The sequence below is a fragment of the Armigeres subalbatus genome, chromosome 3, assembly GCF_024139115.2.
Source record: "Armigeres subalbatus isolate Guangzhou_Male chromosome 3, GZ_Asu_2, whole genome shotgun sequence".
In the NCBI taxonomy this organism is placed as follows: domain Eukaryota; kingdom Metazoa; phylum Arthropoda; class Insecta; order Diptera; family Culicidae; genus Armigeres; species Armigeres subalbatus.
In genome coordinates this window covers 195,210,544-195,230,709 of record NC_085141.1, presented here as the reverse complement: position 1 = coordinate 195,230,709, position 20,166 = coordinate 195,210,544, and the positions used below count along the sequence as shown (strand labels likewise).

The 20,166-nt window shown below is 37.9% G+C and overlaps 1 protein-coding gene across 4 annotated transcripts in view; it reads left to right on the top strand.

Annotated features, from left to right (window-relative positions):
• The window catches only part of LOC134224407 (TWiK family of potassium channels protein 7), a 333,804-nt gene that overhangs the window by 153,292 nt on the left and 160,346 nt on the right, over positions 1-20,166 (top strand). For 3 of the 4 annotated variants that reach the window (XM_062703740.1, XM_062703739.1, XM_062703738.1), the window contains exon 3: positions 3,862-4,273. In XM_062703740.1, the coding sequence (XP_062559724.1) occupies positions 4,003-4,273 (271 nt within the window). In that variant the 5' untranslated portion in view covers positions 3,862-4,002. Of the gene's footprint in view, positions 1-3,861; positions 4,274-20,051; positions 20,165-20,166 lie in introns of those variants that run through there. The other variant, XM_062703741.1, reaches the window with a different exon arrangement.

Below are 20,166 nucleotides of genomic sequence, written 5' to 3'. Positions count from 1 at the left end.
AACCCTTGGACCAGTGTACCTTCTGCGTGAGCTATTTATTCTCTTGAGCACAGTAGTTATTCTCTTTCCACAAATGTTACTAGAATTTATATTAAAGAGTCAGTACTGAAACAGAAGAGCAAAGGACCGGTCCTATTACGATACGTTACTTTCGAATATATTGAGAACTTGAATTTCAAAGCTACGTATTCAACTTATTTCGATCTACCGAAGATTCCCTTCCCCAAAGCGGTTTTGCGGATTATAGTTTTCACATGTATGTAGATTGAAGGGACCGATTTGGCATTTTGGATACTTATATGGAAGTCTTCTCATACTTTACCTTATAGCAAAGCTACACTAAACACGGTTTTATTAGTGATTTTCAGATTTTTTGAAGTGCTTTTGAGCATCTCTAGGATGTTCCCAGATTTTCATGGGAAAGTAGTAGGAAAGGACATGTTCATCTTTAGCCAAAAACATGTCATGCGCCAGTTAGTTCTTCACGATTTCTCATGAATAATCGTCTGAAGAGTCTGCACAGAGCAATAGACTTCACATCCGGAACCTTAGGTAGTGCCGTGAGGAAACCTGTAGGAGGCAGCATTTCCGTTTTAGACCAAAACAGATCATGCGACAGCGCATTCTTCACGGTTTCTGGCGAATAAACCTGTGACGTCTTTGTAAGAGGCCAAAGACCTCATTGGTTACTCCCGGAACATCACGATATTCCCCGGGGGAACCTAATACCTAATACTAGTTCCGTTACCCTAAACTGGGTTTGTTGATTCGTTATGAAGAGTTTGCATTTGCTTGTAAGCAATTATTTTTTATATATACCATGCTAAACGATTGATTCGAGAAAGGCATCATCACGACTAGGTTGATTAATCTTATTTTTGACGTAGGACTACGTCTGTCTTTTCTATATTGGGGTACACTTCACATGCGAAAATCGGGAACCGTCACGAAAATATGATAGACTTTAAACTTTAATATCTCAGCCGTTTCTCGATGGTTTTTCAATTTTTTTTGGACCATTCGATCAAGGATGAGTCAACGCTTCTTTGCATTCATACGAAAATACTATTTTTTAACTATTTATTATCGATATTGATAAAAAGTTTAGGAATAGGTAAACTAACCAATCACGTACATGCATCACTAGCACAGACATCAAAAATCAATCACTTGCGGGTTTGGATCTAATCCTCAGTTTGAACAAGATTTCACGCTGAGCGGATGCACCAAAGCGATTACAGCGGAGCGGACACAGCATCACGGAGGCGCTGGTAACATTTTCAACGGAAATCCATCGCATTGGTGGTGGTGCTCGATGTGTTGCTGCACATTATTCAACCTCAACGAACCAGCATTTCATATCAAGAAAGGGTTGACCATAAAAATAGCACTGTGGCGATTCTGCACCGCCAGTGCCAATGCTGACAATTGATTACAAATTGTGGTGTCAGTTAGTTGGAAAGGAGCATTGGGAATAGAAAATTGGTTCTTCTCAGGACCAACCTTTTATGGAAAGAAAGAGTTAATTGTGAAAATGGACTGTTTCGGTGGCATCGGGTTTGGCGTGGTAGCTTGGCTGCTGTTAGTAATCCCATCCATTAAAATTCACTACATCATCTCCCTCCGACGCGCTATCAAATTCGCTATTTACGATTGAGTTTTGCACTTTGAAGAAAGTTTATTTCGGATAGTCGGATCAACCTTTTTTTTGTATAAAATGGTGGCTTTTGTATAAAATCAATAAAGACGCCACCTCAGTGGAAACTATCTACAGCAACCACCCATCGGTGAACGTCTCTCGGACAGACAGATGCCGAAAGATAATGTTTTGTAATATGAAGAAACTTTGTCCTGGGTCAAATTTCTGTTGTCATTCCTCACAACAATACGCATCTTAGATAAACAACATCTCATAACCAAATTCAGAATCTTGCGAGAAAATTTTATAGGATTCTTAGAATTTATCATTCTCCGAACTGTCCGTTGTCTGCGGAATCCCGATCGAAATGGGTCGCACGCGCCGAAAAGCAGCTTTCTTATATCTAATGAAGTAATTCCATTAGCCCCGCCCCTTCATTAATCGTTATGAGTGCACATTATATTTACACTCATATCAGATCACAAAGGGGCGGGGCTAACGGGCTTAATTTATTAAATACAAGAAAGCTGCTGTTCGGCGCGCGCGAGTCATTTTGATCGGGATTCCACAGAGAGCGGTTCGACATTCGATGCAACGGAGCGGACACAGCAGCACGAGAAGGGTGGGTGGTAGTGTGGCAACGCTGAAAATTTATTTCAACTTTTGGAGGCTTAGCGAAGAATCATCAAGTGGCGGTCGGACAGTTACAACGCAAGGTGTTGACAAGCGATTGGATGCAGTTAGTTATTAGAAAGGCGCATTGGGAAGAGAAAATTGGTTCTTCTCAGGACCAACATTTTATGGAAAGAAAGAGTTAATTGCGAAAATGGACTGTTTCGGTGGCATCGGGTTTGCGTGGTAGCTTGGCTGCTGTTAGTGATTCCATCCATTCAAATTTAATGCATCATCATCTCCCTCCGACGCGCTATCATATTCGCTATTTACGATTGAGTTTTGAACTTTGAAGAAAATTTATTTAGGATAGTCGGATCAACCTTCTATTGTATAAAATCAATGAAGACGCCACCTCTGTGGAAACTATCTACAGCAACCACCCATCAGTGAACGTCTCTCGGACAGACAGATGCCAAGAGATAATGTTTGGTAATATTAAGAAACTTCGTCTTGAGTCAAATTTCTGTTGTTATTCTTCGCATGTTAGACATGTTAGACGCATGTAAGATAACTAACATCTCATAACCAAATTCAGAATCTTGCGAGAAAATTTCATAGGATTCATAGAATTTGTCATTCTCCGAACGGTATAGCTACGTAGTCCTACGTCACTTTTGCATACAATCCGATTGGGCTGCACCTTTGAGTTTTTTAATTGAATTTTACGACTTTTGCTATATATATGTACTGCGTTTTCGAGCAAAATCACGAATCCCAAAACTCCATATCATTTTTTATTTATAGAGAGAAAGTATAACAAAATATTAGAAGATATGAGATTTGCAAAAACTGATATCATCACTGAAGGTGCGCAAAATGTACAGCACGTGCCGAATCCGTGGTTCGAAAATACGCTGTACATATGGAAGTGGGATGTGCGCAGAACGTACGGAGCTTGAAATAAAGAGGGTCAGCAGGAAAATGGATGGATACCCAGCAAAAAAATCCGGTTGTCACCGAAGCACTAAGCATGTTTAGAAGGATTTGTAAGAGTTAGATCCCATATTAATTCATTTATTTAGCTCACATCTAAACAGATAACACTGAATCAATAATTAGACGCCACAATACACGGTTCGAGGCCTCACATAAATAGATCTCACATAAATATTTCAAATTACAAATCATGTCATGCATTATCGTTTGCAATTTGGGAATAAAACTATTTCCATACAATCGGTTCCAAGATATTCTGATCGGATAAGGTATTATCAAAATGTGCTTTGTCACGTTTAAAAAAATAGGTGACTCAAATTTGTCATCTGCCAATATCGAGACATGATAAATCGTATGTTTGAATCTGATCCAAATCTACGTCATGTCTATTCGCTAAACTACTCTCGTAATGTGTTTACGCCTTGCCTTTGTGAGGTAAAGTACATGAAGTGAACAAGAACAAGTCCACAGCACACCGTTTACATCTCAATCTTTATCTTGATACTGTAGTAATTGAAAATAATTTAATAAGTTTCCATCGGATTCGTTGAAACCAACCGTAGAATGGCAATTAAGATAACTCATATTCCTTTTCTTCCGTCTTTTTACAGAAATGGAGCCAAACCGCACAGACGTTACGAGCAACAGCAGCGCAGGAACATGAACCAAAGGAATTTGTATTCCACCGGTAGAGCGGACAGAGCGCGTGTTGCTAGAACCATGGAGACTACAGTCACGTAATATTGAAAATTATGGCTGAGAAAGAAGCGATCCGCTATCAGTATGACTCGTACACCCCCCTCATGAAACAATCAAATAATGGAATGAGTACTCTACAGCGGAGTGAGATGAGTACCGCTCTCAAAAATGGAACACAGACGTCAACAACGATTGCGATTAGCAGCAAGAAGCCGTCCAAAGCCGGTTGTTGTTCGTGTCGCGGAAAGAAATCATCGACTTTTTGGGCTGCGTTGTTGACAAATCTAGGCATCTGTACGTTGCTGTTTGGGTATACACTGTTAGGTAATTAGGTTTTTTGATCTTGTTCATTCCCATTCTTTTAATACACAAAACATAATGGCTTTTGCGGATTGAATTGGATTATCTGGTATTATCATGTGAAGTCAATTTAGTATAGAGAGAGATTTTTTCTGCGACGTTATGCCATTGTTGATTTAGTAGGATTCGAATTAAACTGATATTCCGTTTTATTAAGAGGGTATTTAATTTGAGATTTTTTTAAATAGAATTAACGTGGGACAAGAGGATATTAGTAGGCCATCCAATTTTCCGTGAGCAGTAATGGCCGCCAACTTGTCTGTGGGTTGTATCAGAGCTGACGTTTGGGAGGTAGCTGCACCCACTATTCTTCTTCTTCTTCTTTTAATATGGCTCTACATTCCAACTGAAAAAAGGCCTGCCTTTAAATTTAGTTTTCTATTAGCAATTATTAATTGAATGCTTTCTATGCCCGCCATTGCATGGGAGGGTATGTATCTTGTGTGGCAAGTACAATAGACACACTATGCCCAGGGAGTCGAGAATATTTCCCACCCGAAAACATCCTAGACCGGATCGAGAATCGATCTCACCATCTCCGGGTTGGCAATCCTGCGCCTTTGCTCGCAAGGCTAACTGGAGAAAAGAAAAGATTATCTCCTATGCTTGTTTGCACTGATTAGTGCTTTTATGGTGATGAAATTTCGATTTTATTACCATTGAATCAACCTCATCTCTTTTTTAAATCTTTATTAAAGAGACTTTCAGCCCGACGGTGGTTCGTCTCTTGAAACGCCATCTCTTGTATGTTTCGACTGGTACCTCATTGCTTTCTCATACCACATTTTGTATGTAAGGTTTCGACAGGTACCTTATTGCTTTCTCATATCACATTGCCAACTCGTTAATCAAGACGAAACTCTGAACTCAAAACCAAAACCAGAAACTCCAATAAATTTCGCATGAAGTAGTGACAAGTGGGCCCTCCTTAGCCGTGCGGTAAGACGCGCGGCTTCAAAGCAAGACCATGCTTAGGGTGGTTGGGTTCGATTCCCGGTGCCGGTCGCAGTTAATAACTGTGGAAGTGCTTAAAGAACACTAAGCTGCGAGGCGGCTCTGACCCAGTGTGGGGATATGTAATGCCAATAAGAAGAAGAAGAAGAAGTGGCAAGTGCAGAGGTATACTGCCCATGATCGCATATTTGTAACAATTGTATTTTTTGCGATTTTGAGTTAGGCTCATGAATTGTCTTCAAATTGTTAGTTCTTTCATCTAAGTTGGTGAAATCTGAAAGTTTGTTCTAAAAATCTTGAAAAAACTACCAAGTTGTTTTGTAACATCGAGCATAGTGACCGCATAATTGTAACACTGGAAAATTATTTCACCGGTGTGCCATGTTCCTTGAACAAAAATTAGCACAATTTATTTGTACTCAAATATTAGGTAATGCAGATATAGCTGCCGATGATTTGACCTGCAAAAAGTGTTTGTGTATTTTTTAGATTTTTTTTGAAAGTGAGTTAGATTTCCATACTAATGCATATCACAAACTTCATCGTTCCATTTCACCCATGCCTACTTTTGTCGATTGTTACAAATATGCGATCATGGGCAGTATATTCGACTTGCAGTGGACAGGTGATTGTTTCATCTTTTCCTCCTTTATTCCTACATTGGCTCGCATCTAACGTAGCAAATTTCAAAATATAGAGTAGTAGTTTTGATACATCAGATATTAACGACAGTATAGCCACTTAGTGACGAGAACGGTAAACTTGATGCTCGGACAGTTGTTGCACAGACAAACAGACGTAACAGGTGGAACAATTTTCTTAAAAATCTGCACTTTTTTCTGCTGCTACAAACTGGAAGTAAATTTCGAAGCAAATAGTCAGTATCTCATAGAATAGTCACTGTCTTCACTGCATCACTGCCTTAAAACCTGATTATTTACTACATACTTTGTTCAGAATGCTCGGAACAGTGGGGAAAGTTGACCTCCATGAATGTTTAATATTAAACACACCCATGGGCAAGTTGGCGGCCATTATGGTTCGCGGAAAATTGGGTAATAGGGGAACGGTTCGCCACTTCATCTCATAGCTCCTATTTCCATCCCATCAAAAACAATGCAATGGAAAGAAATTTGGTTTGTTTATTATTTTTGTGATTTTTTTCAGCAGTGAGCACGCATGTTGACAAAAAGAAGCGACAAATTTAGTGCCGTATTTCTTTGTTTAGCGATGAGATGGATATATGTACAGTGAGATGGAGATCGGAACAGTTCCCCTATATAATTTATAAAAATTAAGTGTTGTAGATTAACCATTCAAATTGAAGATCAACTCGTGAGACGGAATAACTTCAACTTCAACAACTTGACGGCTTAAATCGCGTATCGAATGCCGATTTGTCCCAAGACATGTTTTCTACATATTAAGGCATTCTTTTACAAAGGACTTGTGTTAAGGCTGAAAACATGCAAAAGCCAATATTAAATTAAAATGTTTGTAATCCCATTTTAGAATCTTTTAAATTTACTACTGATGTACCGAATAGTAGGACGATATTGGACACAGGAGATTCTGAAATTCTGAAATACCAAAATTCTGAGATTTTGAGATTTTGAAGTAAGGTACCCCGGGGCAAGTGGGACCTAAAAAAAACGCTAGTTCAGCAAAATTGTTAACGCATACTTAGAAAACAGGGTATTTCAGGACGTTAACCACCGATACATCATTATATGCTTCCGTTGTTGAAGTGTAGACGTGTTGTAAGCCATTCATTCAGTTTCAAAAAATATTGTTTGTGACATAAATAAATTTACCTGTGGAACCCACTTACCCCTTCAAACGGGGCAAGTGGGACCTATTCTGCTTTATACTGTCGAACGGAACTTATTTGAAGAATGTAGATAAAATGTTCATATAATTTCTGAGTCGTAGTATTTCAGATCATGGATGGAGGTTTATTGCTTGTCATACTTTTGTTTTTTGCAAAAAGAAAGGGGTTACAATGTTAGCCAATATAAAAAAACAATACAACAGCCGGTTTACTGTTTAATTGGTTGTTGCCTTGCTTTCCATTAGCTTACTTTCTTACCAAATGTGTTGGATGGAAAGAATAAGCAAATCTTTGTTCACTTTTCGAATGAATGTTTCTCTGTTTAGAACACAAATTATTACATAAATTAGAACTACAAAAGGAACGTTTTTTATTCAGGCGATGCGCAGTGCTGTGAATTTGTAACAGAACGAAATGGCCAATTTATGTCTTAAGCATTTTATTTATCTGAAAATCTGTTAATCTGATGCGAAGTTTAAAAATAGCAAAACACAAGACAAAACCTGTTGATCTATTGTAGAATAGATTGTTTGCACTGTCAACGGAAAATTTCGCATAGTTATAATCATTGTTTTTTCCATGAGGGAGATCATTTTCAGAAAGTAAAATACAGATTTGGTTAATCAACTGTATACTACTTCTTAACAACGAAACCAATGATATCAACTGCATTTGATTCAGATTCATATGATATATGAATTTCAAAGTTATTTTTCACTAGACATCAATTTAAAAACAGGTAAAATGGCTCTATCGAATATGTTGTTCAAATATGTCCCACTTGCCCCATGTATGTTAAAACTCAAGGGCAAGTGAAAATTGCAGATTTTGGCTTTAATCAAAACTTTTTAATTGTTTTCGATGTCACACAATTATTTAATTGCTCAAAATCTTCACTCTCCACATCAATGATGAATTTAGAAATGACTATTTTGTTGGAAATCCATTGGATTAAAATAAAAGTAATAGCTTTTGCCGGTAGTTCAAAGTCGTGATTAAACAATACCATTAGTATGGAGCCGCAAATGGTTTTGATTCCAAATATTTTTGTGTCAGGCGAACTCGTTGATAGTTCTGCTTCATCTTTCTAGAACATTGTTATCATTAAAAACGTTCACCGATTAATCGGCAGCCATAGTACCCACTTACCCCGTATTTTCACTTGCCTCGGGGTACCTTATCGAAATTCTAAGATTCTTGGATCTAATGCGATGTTATTGTTCAAAATACGTTTCCATTAGTTTTCTTATTTATCATCAACTGATAATAAAACTGACTCTTGTGAATGATGATTATTTCAATACCAAACTTTCAAAGCGACTCAGCTTTTGTAGGCAGGGATGAGAACGTTGCGACGTTGGTATTGACCTAATAAAATTTTGAAACGATCTTTCTGAGTTTGTTTGATGGAATTCTGAGATTCTAATATTTCGCTATTTTGATTTTCTGATATTCTGAGAATATGAATATGAAATGTGAGTTTCTAATGAGAATATGTAATTCTTTTAAGAATATGGAGTTCTTATAAGACTACGAAATTCTTTTAAGAATATGAATATGAAATTCGTATTAGAATATAAAACTCTTATGAGAATATGAAATTTTTATGAGAATATAAAATCCCTTCGAGAATGTGAAATTCTATTTTGTGAGATTCTTGAATTCTGAGATTCTGATTAATAACTTCTGATAAGAATATGAATTTCTGATGAGAAAATGGAATTCTTCTTCCGTGCTTCGAGGTGACAATTGTAGCACTATGACACTCCTGCCTCAACACAAGCAGATCACTCGTTCTCTGCTCAAGCAGCACACGCGCTACCCTACCGAAGTAGTGAGACTCCCCATGCCAATTGGCATTACCTAGGCTCCTGTGCGCTTTGAACGGCACTAGGTCTAGGTCTAGGTCTAGGACACATGTAGCTTTTTGTAGAGGTTTAACAGAGCCCACTGCGAAACCCCACCACTCAGGCCTTTTAACTCGCAAAGGCCGTGGGGAGGGGTCGTAAAGCATTTGTCCCTGTTGCCCCTTTGGTTTAAATTTGTGTGTAGGAGAGCGCATAGATGAAAGAAAATCATCCTTTTGTAGGACCAGCATTTTATGGAAAGAAAGGGTTTGATAGTTTAATTTGAAATTTTCTTTCAAGATTCTGATTTTGGTTTTGTTGCTGTTAGTGATTCGAAAGGCGCATTATTGAAACTAAATCAGTTCTTTCCAAAACCACCCTGTTACGTCTTTAAAAGTGCAAATCATAATCGCTTAGCGATGGCAGAAGGATGCCGTCTGTAGCAGAGTCACAAGCGCTCGTCTGGGGGAGATGCAAAATTTGTTCGCATGGATAGCGTTTGTACCGTTTTAGCCACAAATCATTGAGTGGCTGAGGTTGGCTTCAACAGCATTTAAGTGATATTTTCTCTCAATATTCTGAGATTGATTTTGCTGATGTTAGTGATTGAAAATACACATTATTGTAAATAAATCGGACCACTATTATAAAAAGGTAAAGTTGAAGGAATTTCCTTCTTATTACGAAACACATACGCAGAGAATTCATGACGTCTAGTGGAAAACACACATTTTCATTATATAATAATGGATCATTTTTGAAAGTGTCTCTTTAATAAAGATAAAAAAATGATTCATACAAAAACCTGCATGGTATGTCTGAGACTGCAGTTCAATTGCAACGATGAATTCCATGGCGATCTCAGCAGACTTAGATCAGCGGCTCTCTTTTGCCCATTCTTCACTGTACCGCTCTCTGTTGTATCGGGTACTAGCCACTAGCCACTAGAAAGTTCTATCCGAAACATGACCGCCGATTGGACATAGGAATATACGTAAAGCAGCGGTTCTCAACCTGGGGTACATGTACCCCTGGGGGTACCTTCGCCGGGCTCAGGGGGTACCTCGGACAAAAATGCGCAATTACGGATGAATTACAAATTTTAATCAAAACTTATTGATAAAGTTTTGATAATTGTGTATTTTTTCATTTCAAAACTTTGTCTTGTACTTAATATGCATGGCAGAGTTTGCTCTCATTAGATAACGAACAACTATAAAATAGAGGCAACAACTGTTTTAAATTATAACAAGCCATGAAAACAAGTTTATCAAACTGGTATACAAGTGCGAAAATACCGAAAATACCACCGAGAAGTGATGATAAAACGCTTTGTTCTCGTTCATTTTGTGTTGGGGACCGCACAGCTGTGTAAAGCATGGAAGCCTACTTTCAATAGGCTCGCAAGTCTTCTTTCAAGAGGGCAACAAGCCTTTTTCAAGATTTTTTTAATTTTCTTCGTTTTTCTTTTGAAAAGCTGGGAAGGCTAATTTCAAAAGGCTCGGAAGGCTCCTTTGAAGAGGCTCGGAGGACTCATTTCGAGAGGCTCGAAAGCCTCGGAATTCTTCTTTTAAGAGGCTTGGAAGCCTACTTTCAAGCGACAAGCCTTTTTAGGTGGCTGAAAAGCCGCCAACCAAGAGACTCGTACGCCTCCTTTCAAGAGCCCTGGAAGCCTTCTTTCAAGAGGCTTGGGAGCCTCCTTTCAAGAGACTCGGAAACCTCCATTTAAAAGGATTGGAAACCTCCCTTCAAGAGGCTCGGAACTCTTCTTTCAAGAGGCTTGGAAGCGTACTTTTAAAAGGATCAGAAGCGTCCTTTGAAGATACTCAGAAGCCTCCTTTTAAGTAGCTCGGAAGCCTTCCTTACATAAGTCACGTAAATCCTCTTTCAAGAGGCACGGAAGCTTCCTTTCAAGAGGTTCCAAAGCCTCTTTTTAAGGTGCTCGGAAGCCTTCTTTCATGAGCAAAGAGAAACATACGTCTCACTTAGAACCAAATGCAATCAAAATCATCGTCATGGAAACACTATCGCCCGTTGTTGAATGCACTGTATGTGAACAAGCGGCCACTAGATGGCACACAAACGTCAAGTACAAGCAAATCCGATGGAAGCACCATCGGTGGCCGATAACCACCTACAAAATTGAATCCACCGTTGAAAAGGTGAACAATGGAATGAGTATTGCGTAAGACGTTTGTTTCTCTGTGAATGAAGTATAAGGTATAAAGATTATCTCCTGCACTTAGTTTGCACTAATTAGTGGAGTCACAGAAAACAAACGGTTCAGCTGCACTTACTTGGTTTTGATATTTTGATAAATTTGTAACAAAATTGTCTTCTTTTTTGTTGCCACATTGCAAATCATTTCAAAATGATCAGTACATTTTGAAATGATTTGCAATGTGGCAACAAAAAAGAAGACAATTTTGTTACAAATTTTTCATTCCGTTATTTTGTTTCATCACTGCAGCAAATTTCGTTTTTATGCTATCATAGTTTCTGTTTTCTTCAATATGCCCTAGCTAAGCATAGACTGATTTTATGCCTTAGCTATAACGATTTTCATGGGTGTTTCAACCTCACGCGACAGGTAAACAATATAGCTAGCTGATGACATATTAAAATTAGAAAAAATCTCAATCATATTGATAATATTCACATTTCAAAAAAGTTGTGATATTTCGTTGCCGGAAAACTCATGAGGCAAAACGCCTTTTAGCCGGCAGCTCTTAGGGAACAAAATACCTAATTACAAGGCTGTATTTTCATGTCGAGATTCTTCATCTGGAGGCCTAGCAATGTTTATAAAAAGTACGAATGAATATAAAATTATTAAAAATGAAACATTCGACGGCTTCCACTTTATTCAAATTGAATTACGTACCAGCGGAAAGTTACATGATATTATTGGTATATATAGACCTCCTTCATTCGATTTTAGTCGATTTCAAGATGTGTTAGAACAATTCAAGACAAAATTTTCAAAACGACTTATCTGCTTTTGTAACCAAAGATTCAAATGACGATTTGACGAATCTGATAGCTCTCCCACGCAAACCAACACCACCAATAGGTAGGTGAAGGTTTCCGCTAACTGTTGGTGGTGTTGGTTTGCGTGGGAGAGCTATCAGATTCGTCAAATCGTCATTTGAACCTTTGTTTACAAAAGCAGATGAGTCGTTTTGAAAATTTTGTCTTGAATTATTGTCTACCCTGTTTTATTGCAGGAGACATGAATATACCGATAAATCTGGATAACAACAATATAATTCTCCAATACAAAAGCCTTCTTGAATGTTATAATTTCCTTTGCTCAAACACGTTTGTTACTCGCCCTGCAAGTAATAATATTCTCGATCATTTTATTAGTAGGAAGAATGATATCTCTTGCGTTCGTAATGATACGATTTATACTGATTTAAGTGATCACCTTGTTGTTGTCTCCTCCTTCAAACTACACATGGCGAAAGAATGCATTGTGCTTACCAAAAAAATAATAGAAAATAAAAATAAAAAATAATTTCATTTTTTTAAATAATTTTCATTTTGATGATGGTGATGTTAATTGTACTTTGTTGAATATTGTAAATTCGTATAGTGAAATGGCTTCTCGCAGCACAGTTGAAAAAACTGAAATTGTGTAGGTTAGGTGTACCAGTTGTGGCTATAGCACCAGTTGTCGCACTAGTGCTTTATATGCCAAATGACCAATCAAATCACCGCAAACCAAGTTCAAATCGATAAAGCATATTCATATGACACGATAACACCTTTGATTTCCTCCAAAACAAGCAAAGCATAATTGTAAAAATTGATTTTGCTTAATTTTTAACGTCCTTTGCACCAGTTGTCTCGCACTAGTGGTCCCTTTGGCCTTTGGCCAGTCCCATAAGAAAAGAATGGGATTTGCCCAATAAGGAACCAAAATTAAGAATAGTGCCACAACTGGTACATGCGTTCCTATTATGGATTAATCAATTTTGAGGATAATAACAAATTTTATTATGGTTTTCACAGCTGTTCTAAGGAGCAGGAAGTAAAACCTTTCGCTTGATATATGAAGTCCACCCACATGCCTTTTACTTATTTTTTTCAAAATAGTTGTTCTTATGTATGGCGACAATTGGTACACCGACCCTATGCAAAGGCAAAATTTTGTTCATGGCTTAGTTATGATCTTTGGCAACTCATTGAACTAAAGAATAAGTATTTTTAAAAATCTAAGAAATATCCAACTGATCAGCATTTACAAGGTATGTTAAAACACATATCTAAAAAAGTTGAAATTTCTAAAAAGACATGCAAAACTAGCTATTATAAACATTTTTCAGAATGTTCTGACACTTCTAAGGTTTGGAAAAACATTAATGAGCTCATGGGGCGTTCTAAAAGAAAAGACAAAATAAAATTAATTGTTGATGGTGTAGAAACAGTGCAGAGGTTTGTGAAAGGCTTAATGATTATTTCTCTACCATTGGAACAAAACTTGCTGAATTATTATTATTATTATCAGACTAAGGCCGGAGTGGCCTGTGCTGCACGTAAAAGACTTCTCCATTCAGCTTGGTCCATGACTGCACTTCGCCAACCACGCAGTGTGCGGAGGGTCCGCCAATCGTCCTCCACCTGATCGATCCACCTTGCCCGCTGTGCACCTCGCCTTCTTGTTCCTGTCGGATCGTTGTCGAGAACCATTTTTACCGGATTACTGTCCGACATTCTGGCTACGTGCCCGGCCCACCGCAGTCTTCCGATTTTCGCGGTGTGAACGATGGATGGTTCTCCCAACAGCTGATGCAACTCGTGGTTCATTCGCCTCCTTGCTGAAACGATACCAAAAATAAATGGCTCAAATCCATTGCATATTTCAAGTCAGTTGAATCATTCAATTTTTCTCCGGCCTGCAAGTGCAAACGAAGTGTTTGTTATAAATAATGATATTAATGTTAAAAAAAGCAGCGGTCCAGATGACTTCCCAACAAGTTCTTTGAAAGACAATATCAATAAATTCTAAATTATACTCTCTCATATGTTCAACCAAATATTATGTACCAGAGATTATCCTAGCTGCCTAAAAATAGCTAAAGTAGTACCAGTTTACAAATCCGGCAATTCATATGATCCTTGCAATTTTCGTCCTATATCTACTCTTTCTGTTTTCAACAAAATCTTTGAAAAGCTTCTGGTCAACAGAATAACTGAATTTTATGCCAAGTATGGAGTGCTTTATAAATACCAATATGGATTTCGCAAAGGTTGCAGTACTTCTACTGCAATAGTAGAATTAGTTGAATTTTTAATAGATAAAATTGATACTAAACATGTTGTTGGAGGTCTCTTCATTGATTGGTGTTGCTAACGACATTATTCGTAGCTATTTGTTGGATAGGAAACAGTATGTGGTTGAGGGCGACGGTAAGAGCTCTCTATGTACAGTCAATAATGGTGTCCCTCAGGGGAGTAATATAGGACCCTTACTTTTTTTTTATCGTACATCAATGATATTGGTAATCTACCGATAACTGGAGTGCCACGATTGTTCGCAGACGATACAGCTATCTTTTATCCCAATTTAAATACAAATTCTATAATTTCTCAAATTGAACAGGATTTAAAAATACTGATAGAATATTTCAACACTAATTTGCTATCTATAAACTTATCAAAAACCAAATATATGATGTTCCAAAGTCCACGTAAAAAACTTGCTAACCATTTTTTTTTTGTTGGGGCGTAGAACCACTGCGTCCATTGAGTTGAACTTTTGTGGTATACCCCTGATTACTCTTAACTATATATTCGCATCTTGTAGATTGATCACCATTTGTCAAGTAAACAACTTAAGACGCGTCTTTTTCCAGTCCGGTATAATTGAGTTAATAAAACCCACTACCTTTTCAGGATTTGCAGTCCAAATATCTCCTGGTTGTATAAAGCCACTATTTAGAAATTTAGATCTACCCTTGTACAATGCATCACAACTGCAAAGCAGATGCTCCGAGGTTTCACGTTCCATGTTACAGAAACGACAGATATCATTCTGAATCTGGCCAATATTTTTCAAGTCCGGTTATTAGGCCAGTGAAGGTGCAAAGAGCTCTCTTGCTGAGCTCCAAGAGCTTTTCGGTTACTTTAACATTGGGAATTATAAATCTCTTTGATTGAGCACACTTTTCGGCAACCAACCAGTTGGTCATCAATCTTCGTGCTTCCCAGGATTTCAATTCCATTTTTATAGTACAGTATGATATACCGCAGAAAGGTTCTGGGCCAATAAACTGTGTGTTTGAACCTCGTTCTGCAAGCTCGTCTGCCTTTTCATTACCTTCAATGCCACAGTGTCCTGGAACCCAGTACAGATTTACGGAATTCTCTTGGCACACTTTTCGCAATGAAGAATGCAGTCCCAGACAAGTTTTGATGTACATTTAAAGCTACTCAATGCTTTGAGTGCCGCTTGACTATCTGTGAAGATACAAATATTTGCATATCTATATTTCTTCTCTACAGAGATATTAGCACATTTCATTATAGCAAAAATCTCCGCTTGGAACACCGTTGGATAGTTTCCCATTGCCACTGAGATTGATATCCCAGGGCCGAAGATTCCTGCTCCCGTTTTTGTTCCTATTGTTGAGCCATCTGTGTAGAATTTTATGGAACCGTCCCGAACAGTGGGACCTCCGACTTCCCAGTCCATACGTGATGGCTCATGTATGTAATAAGGAATGTCATAGTTCTCCACAGGTTTCATCCAGTCTCCACTCATATTCATCACTGGCCCATATTGAAAATTTTGTGAGATACTCAAGTGGCCCACTAAATCGCCTGACTTGAATAACTTTAATCGTTAAAGTTTTTGCATATTCTTTTCCGCTTCTAACTGCATGAATTCATACAATGGTAACAGATTTAGAATTGCATCTAACGATTTTGAAGGAGTGCTACGCATCGCTCCCATTATAGCAATGGACACTAACCTTTCCAGTTTTGTCAGCTTCTTCTGTGCAGTAGCCTCTTTTGTTTTTGGCCACCATACAAGAGCAGCATATGTCAGTTTTGGACGAATAATGGAAGTATAAATCCACTTTATCATTTTTGGTCTTAAGCCCCATTTTCTTCCAAATGTTTTAGAGCATATCCAGAAGGCACTAGTTACCTTTCCGATCGCACACTCAATATGAGCTTTCCAGTTTAGTTTAGAATCCAGAATGACTCCCAGGTATTTGACCTGTTCACTAAGCTGAATTTCTAGCCCTCCAAGCTTTAGAGCTTTTAGATCAAGTTTCCTTTTCCTAGTGAATGGTACAATTACAATTTTTGACGGATTAATGCTAAGGCCTTCCTGAATACACCACGATTGGGTAAAATTTAGAGCCCATTGCATTCTTTCAAAAATGATATTGTCGAGGGAGGGGGAAACACTATGATGACAATATCGTCAGCAAAGCCTACAACCTCGAAACCTTTTTCTTCTAAGCTTCCTAGAAGATCGTCTACAACTAAGGACCACATTAGTGGTGAGAGGACCCCTCCTTGAGGGCAACCTTTTGTTGCCCATACTGTAAGAAACGAACTTCCCAGCTCTGAAGAGATTTCTCTTTTTGCAAGCATGGTGTGAATCCATTTGATAATGTTCGTGTCGAAGTTTCTTTTCTTCATGGCACGATCCATTGACGTATAAGAAGCGTTATCGAAAGCTCCTTCAATGTCCAAGAAAGAAAAAAGTGCTATTTCTTTTACCGAAAGCGCTTTTTCCACCTTAGATACCACTGTATGAAGTGCCGTAATTGTTGACTTACCGGACTGGTAAGCAAACTGGAACTTAGACAGTGGATGTTTAGTCATGTAATTTGAGTTGATATAATCACTCAACACCTTTTCCATAGTTTTCAACAGAACTGATGAAAGACTAATGGGCCTGAATGATTTAGGATGCGTCTTATCTCGCATTCCTACTTTTGGTATGAAAATAACTTTTACTTTCCTCCATGAAGATGGAATATAATTGAGTCTTAGACCTGCCTTGAAAATCTCAATGAACGACGGAATCAGCACTGATTCTCCGTTTTGAAGCATTGCTGGAATTATTCCGTCCGGTCCGGCAGATTTATAAGGCTCAAAAGATCTCACTGCATTCTCTACTCTGACTTTCGTAAAGATATCGTCAGCCAAGGCTTGTGCAACATTGCTAACCATAGAGATCAATGTACTGATTCAAATACGATTGAAAAGGTTCATTCGATGAAATATCTTGGTTTATATCTAGATTCAACACAATCCTGGGATAGTCATATAAAAAGTTTAGAATGTAAGGTTGCACCAATGTGTGGGTTAATTCTAGGAACTTTTTTCAAATGGGCGTACATGATTCTGAGCTTGATTTTTGGAACGGCAACTGTGCTCATTTATTAAACTGTTTTGGTGAACTTATGTGCCTAACAGGAAGAATAGATTCCGATCTATCTGGTAGTACCGTTAGCTGAACGAAATATGCTGAATTGAGAGAGTATTAGCCATTTCAAATTTCAAGGTCAAACACAGTTACGCCTATTTGAAAAAAGTCCCTAGAATTTATCGCGTCAGTTTATTTGTTCCCCGTCAAGCACTTTTGAAATTCTATCACGGTTGCGTTAATTCACAGTTGCAATATCTTATAATTGCATGGGATCATGCAAGTAGATCCAAACTTTAAAAAAATACAAGTATTACAAAATCGATGTTTGAAAATCATATTCAAATATCCACTACTATATTCAACTGTTCGCCTCTATTCTAATACAATGCATTGTGCCTTACCGTTATGCTGTTTATGTGAAATGCAATCATCTTTGTTTATGTACAATTTACTAATGAAATAGAAACAAACATCACAATTTTGAAATTCCAGTTATAAGTCACGGTCATGGTACTCGACAAGCCAATGACTTGCAACAATCTAGAGCTCAAACAAGCTTCGGACAAACTATGTTTTCTTATTTCGTTTTTTTCAAATACAACTTCCTTCCAGATAGTTTGAAACAAATTAATAACCGATTCACATTCAAAGAAAAATTGGAACAACATTATAAAGCTAAGATTCGTGATTTTCTAGTTTGATTATTTTCTTTTTTTTCCAATCTAATAATTTATTTGCACTTACCAAAAAGATAGAATAACATTTACTCATTGCTGTTTATTTACAGAATCCTTAAAAGGAAACCCGATTTCCACTGGATTCTTTTGTATGTGTGTTGTAACTAATTATGTAGCTATGCCACACCTCTACATTACAGAAAATAAAATTTTATGTACATTTTTGTAGCCTAGAAAATGCGTTGTCAAAAGTTTTGGTTGCGACCATTACCAGGAGGCTCAAATTGGGCTTTTTGGTGTAGGGGTGAGTGGCGGGCAATCTAAAAATAAATATATAAGTGAATACCCGAAAGTCGTTTTGCCCCAGGGGGCGTTTTGGGGCCTCTTCCCCTATGGAAATATTCGAGAATCTAACTATGATTACAAAATTAGCATCGTATTTTCGGAAATATCAGAGCATGCAAGGCAAATGATTCTTGTCATATTGTGTTTCGAGTGGTACCTTTATTTGAAAAGTTAATAATTATGAACACTGCAGGTATTTCCATCCATGGGCGTAGGGGCTAAAACCAACGAAAGCAACGTCCAATTGGTAGAACTACAGCAGAACGTTTCTTCTGAGCTTACAATTTGGTACGGATGAGTTTGGCAAAAAGTGTCTTTTTATTGGTTTTCGAGACCATGACGAAAAAAAAAACGCAGATGAAAATATCTGCCTCAACTCTACACAGAAAAAAATAAGGAAAAGTAAACAGCGTGTAAAACTTGAGATGCGGAAGTTTTCAATATTCCACGCGGAAATGGCCCTCTTCCTAACAAGTTTGCTTACAACTTGCAAGCAATATTGACGATTCACGTCAAATATTGTATACATTTAGGCTATATAACAAGTGGAATTACGCTAATAATTAGGGTCTTGCCGACATTTCTCACCAACACGAACGCAGGTTCGTGGTTGAAAACAATCCCATTTGATTTTGCCGTGACAGCTGCTTGTGGTTGCAAACAAACCGAGTAAAAGTGTGAGTGAAACGTGCGTGTACGTACACGATCGCTGAAAGCCTAATGGCGTTCCATATACCTCTCCATATTTGTTGCAGATAAAAATGTTAGGGAATATTAATGGAACACAGAAATGTCAAATTATCGTTTGTTGCTTGTTCTTTGTATTTTTCATCGAAAATTACCAGGGATAGTAATGCTCCCCCATTCTCACGAGGAGAGGATACTCACTCACGCAGATTTTCGCCGAGAAATCATGTTGCGGGAAAGAAAGAAGGCCGGATGAGAGATAACTATTTCTCCCTCACTGTCAGTTCCGCGAAAAGTTGATTTGCTCGTTTTCTCACTTCTTTCACCCTTTTCGTGCCTTCACCAATGCAAACTAGAGTAGCTTTTGTGTATCAAATAACCTATCCCCAATAGGCAGTCGATATGGTAGTGTGGCTAGATTGAGCGTAACCCAGTGCCATTTTTGTTGGGGTTCTGGGTTCGTATCCCGCTGCGGTAATTCAATTTTTATAAATGCACACCGAAGATTTTCGCGAAAAATGAGTGAGGCGTGAGAATGATGGAACGATAAATGAAAATTTCATCAAGTAGGCACGATTTTCGTTTATCTTTCAAGCTTGTTCTAGAGAAAAAAGTAGCGAGTGAAGGATGTCTCTAGCCGAAAAAAGATTCTCTTTCGGTCCGAAAATCGCTGGTTTTCGTCTCACCAAAACGAAAAGTACGAACCCTGATAATTAAACTCTTTGTGCTTGATACTAGAAATACTAGAATAAAAGATCGGCGAAGACGTGGCGTCCAATCGAACCGTCAAAAGCGGTTCCAATTTGAGTTGTTTACATTTTTCAACCATCAGATGCAAAAAGTTCAAATGATGCCAGTATTTTTTTTCACGATTTCATACTTTTTCATACGCTACCATTTCGCTTTTCACTCCGCCGGTCTCTGGTTATAGGGTTGCTACTTGATACTTCTCTGATGGTTTTTATGTCGGTCTCGTTTTGTTACGTTCAATAGCAGAATAAAACCGAAAATGATTTGTGGCGATCGAATCAATCAGCACCAAACTCAAAAAAGCGTGTTTCTTCCCTTTACTTAATTTCTGGAATTCAGTTTTAAACAAAAATAAAAATAAGATAGGT